General features: G+C 49.0%; 1 protein-coding gene across 1 annotated transcript in view; it reads right to left on the bottom strand.

Annotated features, from left to right (window-relative positions):
- Nucleotides 1–1,731: 1,731 nt before the first annotated feature.
- The window catches only part of JPH2 (junctophilin 2), a 51,677-nt gene continuing 46,487 nt past the window's right edge, over nucleotides 1,732–6,921 (bottom strand). Inside the window, exons 4-6 of the mRNA XM_074288536.1 lie at nucleotides 5,999–6,777; nucleotides 4,554–4,650; nucleotides 1,732–3,666 (exon numbers count right to left, since the gene is read on the bottom strand). Coding sequence (XP_074144637.1) covers nucleotides 4,570–4,650; nucleotides 5,999–6,777 — 860 coding nt within the window. The 3' untranslated portion in view covers nucleotides 1,732–3,666; nucleotides 4,554–4,569. The remainder of the gene's footprint in view (nucleotides 3,667–4,553; nucleotides 4,651–5,998; nucleotides 6,778–6,921) is intronic.

The following is a 6,921-nucleotide window of genomic DNA, read 5'->3' as shown; positions in this document are numbered from 1 at the left end:
GAGGTATGGAAAACTTGAAATCCTTCCCCTCCTCCCAGACTCACACACACACACACACACTCCTTTCCCCCAAGACCCTTTTCATGTTAGGGCTTGGGAGTCAGGAGGGGAGAACCCAGGATCTCTGAGGGCCGTGCAACATTGTGATCGAGTTGTGAAGCAGGGCCAGAGGCTGGGCTGGGTAGAATTGGTTCTGGCCCATCAGGTTTCTGGAGGTGCTGGCTCTCTGGAACATCATGATTCCCAGCAGGGGGCCCCCTCGCATCATCCTCATCCCTCTGGACTCCACATAGGGAGCTCAGAAACCTTCCCAGAGGGCAGCTGGGGCACAGTCTGGGAAGGATCTTCCTTTCACAGCCTCCGCCTTCACCAAGTCTGAAAGCTTCTCTTTGCTTTGGAAGGGCCTTCTGTCCAGCCTCTTTATTTCAGAGAAGAGGAAAAGGAGGATCTGACACTTTCCCAAGCCTCACAAGGAATTAAGCATAAAGTCTCCTGGCTGCACAGAGCTAAAAGCTGCCAGAGAAGATTGAGGTTGAAATCCTTGACCCCTTTTCTCTTCCTCTTCTTATCCACCTTCTACATCCTATGCTAGCATCTTAATTTAATTAAATTTTTTTCTTTGGCTGAGGCAATTAGGGTTAAGTGACTTGCCCAGGATCACACAGCTAGGAAGTGTTAAGTGTCTTGAGGTCAGATTTAAACTCAGGTCCTCCTGACTTCAGAGCTGATGCTCTATCCACTGCGCTACCTAGCTGCCCCAATTTAATTTAATTTTAAAAATTTAACTTAATTGAAAAATGTTAGCATTTTATTTATTTATTTATTTATCTATTTCCTTATTTATTTTTGGCAAGGCAATTGGAGTTAAGTGACTCACAGCTAGTGTCTGAATCTAAATTTGAACTCAGGTCTTCCTGACTTCAGGCCCAGCTGTCTATCCACTGTGCCACTTAGCTACCCCTAAAGGACTTAGCCATAATGACACCTTGTGACCGATTGATGGTCAAGCCTTGGCCTACCTGACTAAAGAAACTCCTATTTCTAATAACTTTCTCCTCACCCAGTGGGTGTGTAGGGATTTGTTCTTACAAATCCTATTTGTTAATCCTATTGTTAAATTTTCACTATGAGCATTTGCACCTCCCTGAAACACTTCTCTGGGTGCTTCTAACATGTCTAAATTTTTCTTTTCTTTTGAGATTCTATAAACAGTGGATTTGAAATTAGGAGACCCACGTTCAAATCCCAGCTCTATTACTTAATAAATGAGTTTGGGTGTCATTTTTCCCCTTTCAAACTCTTAGCTTCTTCCTACTTAAAAACGAGGGGATTGCAAAACCCCTTTTATCTCTAAAAACTATGCTCTCATGTTGCCACTTTTCACTTACCCTCAATCCCTTCTCTCACATATGCACTATGAAAATAAAAATCATTTGGGAAGGGGAGAAACTTGATCCATTCACCACCTCATCTCTTAGAGGGAAAGTAAGGGAAACAATAATGAGGAGAAAGAGATGGACCCCAAAACATAAGCATTTTTCCCTGGCTCACAAATTCTCTAAAGGGATGTAGAGTTAAGTCCAGGGTCATCTAGTCCAACCCCCTGCCTTCAAGTTCCTCCCTCACCAAATCTCACTTACATTCCTGAATATTCCACACTTCTCTTCCCTCCCCTCCATCCCCCTTAGCTGAGAGAAAAATTTGGCTCAAATATAAAACCAGAACATAGGCTTCAGCTCAGGACAGTGAGCAGGTAACTTTATTATCGCACAGAGTATAGCAGAAAGATAGATAGGCCAGACATAGCATATAAGTACCTCCCTGCCCTCATCCTCTGGCCCCAGACAGGACCAGAGGAGGCCTAAAAAGCTCATGGCCAGTCCTGGTGATTGAGGTCCTCTGGGCTGAGGTAGCAGGTATTTTAGGTACCTCCTCTGAAAGGTCATCACACAGAAACCAGACTGGGCACTCCATTGCAGCCTGTAGCAAAAGGGTGGGTGCCTCTCTCCTCCCTGCGTAGAAATCAGAGCTGAGATTTAGACCAAAATAAAGGGCAGCTGGGATCTGGACCTTGGCAAAGTGGACAATCGTTCTCAAGATCCCAAGGTCCAGGAACAAGGCTCAGGAGTATTAGAGAAAAGAGTTTATAGAGAAAGCACAGTGTTCCTCACCCCCACCTCCACCTCTATGCCCATCTCCATCCCAATTTCAGAGGCTTTGGGCAAGCACAGGATGAAGGTGGGGTGGGGTGTGGGAAGAAAGAAAAGGAGAGGAGGAGTATTTTTCACCCAAAACCTTCTCTGTAGTCCCTCTTTATGTTGGGCCCTGGGAGACAGTCTTCCTCACACAGGACCAACTGGGGAGCTTAGAAAATTTAAAAAAATCAGGGACCAAAGAAAGAAAACAATCCAAGAAAGAAGCCAGTTGTGTCACTGCCTTAACATGGGCTCCTATAACCTGCCCATTTCCTCCTAGCCCCATTTCTTGTCTGCTCTTATCTTTTATCTTTATCTGCTTTATCTTAGGCCAGGGCACCAGGGACAGGCACAGATCTGAACTCCTTCCCTTTAGGTTTCCCTGCCTTCTAGCTCACCTTTGGGGCTTTCTTATCCACCCCTCTCCACAATAGAGGGGCACATCCTGGAAGACCCATCACTGACAAAAATGCCTTCAATGTAGGCGCATGCAAGTGCCATCCTCTACCAGCCAAGCCAAAAGTCATCTTCAAGCATAAACAGTGATCTCCAAGCCCCCAGCCTCCCATCCCAACAAAACTCCATGGGATGCCTGGCCTGTCTTTGCCGCAGCAGGAGCCCCTTTGTACCATCGGGGTCAGGAAAGGCTCATCCACTCAAAGTGGTGTTCCCCATGACCTTGGGTCTCAGGCAGCTGCACTGGATGGTTTTATTCCTGTTCCTTTTTGGGGGGGAGAGTGTAGTGAGGCTGGGTTTAAGCTGCCATCATCTTTCTTTGTAGTGTTAACTCAGAGGCAGAAAGGGGGGAGAGGCAAGCCTGAGCCAGGGCAGCTTTCCCCCTCCCTGCCCTAGATATCCACCTGCCACAAAGGAGAGCGAGGGCCCCTCCCATGCTTCTATTCACTTCAAACCACCTCCTTCCTGGCTGCTTCTGGCCATGTGAGTCCGAGCGCCCCTTAACCAGCTCGTTGAATTTCTAGAGGGATCCTCCAAGAGAGCTTGGGCAGGTTAATCTCAGCAGCCTGGGAGAGTGGAACAAAATCACTGCTTTGGAAAAGTAAGGCTTGGGTGAGGGTTGGGCAGAATAATTCCATTGTACCGGAGGTGTTCCCTGAGACACCTCAGCCAACAGCCAGACAAGTGAGAAGAGTGGGGGGGTTGCTGGTCCCCTTCTCTGGGTACACATGCAGGTGCAGCCACAAACACTCATGTAGGTGATGCCATCCTCAGGTCATAGAATGCTTAGAGAGGGAAGGTCCCTCCTCATCCCAGATTGGGAGGGACCAAGCCGAACTGCGATCAGGGAAGCTAAATAGAACACAGGGCAATTTTCTTTCAGGGCTGGGGCTGCCACAGCTGGAAAGCCTGTAATCAGTTCCTGGGTCCAGTATCTTGCCCTCGGCATCTCTCCACAGCTGCAGATGCATCCAGTCATTGCAAAGAGATCAAAATTTTGCATGGATGGGAACTCCTGGGCCAGGGAGGGGAAAAAAAAACAATTAGCAAGAGTCATCACAGAGGAACAAGCTGAGTGACCACTACAGAGTAAGAAGGGACACCTCTCCCTAAGAGGCCAGACCACGGAGAAGGATCTTGGGAGTGGCTGGATACCAGGTTATGAGGCAGTACTGGGGAAGAATGTCAAAGAGAAGGCTATGGATAGTAACTAGAGAATTTTGTTCATAGGGAGGGTGTCTGGAGAATAAGGCCCCAGAGCAATTTCTAGATGGCTTAGGATATAGTTTAGTATCTGTGTCTGAGAAATTAAACCATTGACTTAACTATTAAACTTTAAGGAAATCTGAGGGCTTAGGTCAGAGGGTAGTGTCTATTCAAAAAGTGTTTGAGGGAACAGGCCACAAGGACATGTTTTGGGTGGCTTGACCCAGGGAGCAGTGTTTTAAAGGCTTAGACCAGAGGGCAGAATATCCAAAGAGAATATCTGGGGCCCCAGAGCTTCAACAGGGGAGAGTATTCAGGGAGAGGTTGTAAAGGCAGAATATTGGGAGACTCCCCAATATTCTTGCATGCAAGTTAGACTCCTCAACTCAGGAAAGAAGGTCCGATGAGAGCATTTGTCCTGCAATTGAAGCCCTGGCTACAGGGATAAAGATCAGCCCATTCTAGCAAAGTCTCTTGTTAAAGCTCTCCTACCTTCTGCTTGTTTCTAAGCATCTCACCGGTAGAGTGACTTGGGAAGCAGAGGGGAAGAGGCTTTCCACAGGAAAGCAACAGAAGGTGGATGTGTAATTTGGGCAGTATGCTCACTCCTCTGACCTTGCCTTTGACTCCTTACCTTCATCCTCTCCCACCCTGGTAGGAGGAAGCTGACCCAGCATCTTCCCCACCTAGCCTCACCTGAGCCAAGGTCACGTCAGGTCAGAAAATGCACAAAGAGGATGGCCAAGCCGATGTTCAGCAGAATCACCATGCAGATAAGGACAGTGTTGGGAGCCTATAGGGAAAAAGAGCAAGAGAGAGGTCTAGAGACCAGGGTGTGGTGCTCTATCCACTGCACCACCTAGCTCAAAAAGCCCAAGTATCCAAAGCCATCTCTAGTTGTCCCGAACTATATCTTGGCCCTCTTTCAGAAAGAGGACAAACAACAACCTGTGAGTAGTAGTAACGGTCCCCCTGGGGATCCAATTGGCAAGTTCTTTCCTCCCTTTCTCTGTCTCTCTGTCTCTGTCTGTCTGTCTGTCTCTGTCTTTCTCTCTCTCTCTTTTTCTCTTTTTTCTTCCTTCCTCTCTCCCTTCTTCTCTCCCTCCTTCTCCTCATCTCTCTCGTCCACATAGGGTATCATACCTTTTACTATCCAAAGAAATATAAATTGGTCACTGAAACTTTGCAAGGTATCTTGGGGTTTACAGACTATATTTCTTTTCATCCAAATCACTCTGGCTTTCATTTATTGGCCAACAGTGTATCCCGGGCCAAGCCCTACTTGATCATTGGGCTCAGATTGGCTCAGAGTACATGTAAATAGCAATTGTTTCTCTTTAGGCCAAAGTCTTCCCTCCCAGACTGATTTTTTTTTTTTGATTAGGCAAAAGAGGACATTCTCATTTCTTCCCTAGCCTTACTCACTAATGGGTGCAGCCTCAGTCAAACTGAGACCTATTGAAACCAATGTCTCCCACTGCCTCCAGGGCCTCTCCAGTCCTCCTGATCTCTATCTGGCAACTGGACCCAGATGGTTCTGGAGGGAAAGTGAGCAGGGATCTTGCCCAGTCCTCCCTGGCTTCAAGTCAATTCACTTGCATGTCATGTCCCTTCCTTATAACATGGTCCTTTTTGGGAACCAAGGACAAGTAACAACATCCTTTGAAGGGGTGAGGTACTCATCCCTATGGCTCAGGTTCTCTCAAAGAGGATGCTTCCCCATCAGGGAAGTGAACTGAGCAGAAGTCTTGGGCCCTTCACACTGGTGTCTCTGCCCATGAAGGAGGCTCAGTCTTCTGTGCTACCACGTCCAGCCCATTTTCTCCAGGCATGAGGGTGTGTCAGGAAACACTTTCCCCTCCCCTTTGCCAGCCCTTTGGCTGTCCACTGCTGTGCTGCCCACTGTATAGTGACGAGAAAACTGGGTTGGAATCAGGTGCTCTGGATTTGTGCCTACCACTTCCTGAAGGATTTTAGACAGTGAGTTTCCCCTCTCTAGAGCTCAGTTTCTTTATTTGTAAACTGAGGAGCTGAGTGGATGGATTCCAGGCTCCCTCCTGACTCTAAATTGCACGATTCTGGGGATGCCATGCAGGGAAGATGGCTCCAGCCCCAGCCCAGCCCAGCCCAGCCAGCATTACCTCCTCCAAGTCCATCTCGGCTTCCAAGGCCGCTGCGGCCACTTCTCGCCGCCCCTTCTTTTTGGCCCCAGCCTTGGACGAGCCTCGGGCCTCTGTTTTTCTGGTGGGCTTTGGGTGAATTGTAGTGTCTGACTTGATGGGAGAAGGTGGGTGCTTTGCCTCTGTTTTGGGGGTCCTGGCTTTCAGCTCTGGCTTTGGGGGTGCCACAGCTTCCTCAGGCTGGAAGTCAGGCTTGAACACTGGGGAGTCTGGGGGTGTCACAGGTGTGGTGGGGGCAGCGCCATCAGCCTCATCCTCATCAAAAGGCAGCGGGACTTGGGGTGACGTGCGGACAGCGTAGCTGTGGTACCCCTGGTAGAGCGCTACTTCTGGCTCCTCAATTGGATGCAGGGGCGGCGGCTGCAGAGGCTGGATCTCCATGTGGTCGGTAGGAGCTCTCGCGGGGTTCCTGCTACTTCTTTCACCCACGTCAGATGGAGTCACTGGGCGACTGCCTTCTCGGCTCTGCTCCCCGTTCCATTCCCCTGGACTCAGGAAGCCATCCTTCTGTGTCCCGGGTCTAGGCCGCTTAGCCTCAGGGGGTGTCCCTACAAGGTTGGGAGATGGGGTGCGGGCTGGACTGCCACCCCCCTGGAGGGAAGCCTCCCGTTCATGCAGCTGCGGGCTCTCTGGAGGGGGCTCCTGGATGCCTGGGACCTCTCCACGGCCTTCATTCTCCATAACACTTTCAGCATTCTCTATGATCTCCTGGAGCAGCCTGCGTTTCTGGTACTCAGGGCCTAGGGAGAATAATCATGATAATAATAAACACATGGCTGAGTTGTTCTAGCTCATCTACAGAAATGAAGATACTGATATAGGACCAAGTCACTGCCACCAGATATTAGAGAAAGGCTAGGATTTAGTGACTGATGCAAATTATG

This window comes from Sminthopsis crassicaudata, chromosome 2 (genome assembly GCF_048593235.1).
Source record: "Sminthopsis crassicaudata isolate SCR6 chromosome 2, ASM4859323v1, whole genome shotgun sequence".
NCBI lineage: Eukaryota > Metazoa > Chordata > Mammalia > Dasyuromorphia > Dasyuridae > Sminthopsis > Sminthopsis crassicaudata.
The sequence above is the reverse complement of the archived record's forward strand: the minus strand, read 5'-3'. Positions and strand labels throughout refer to the sequence as shown.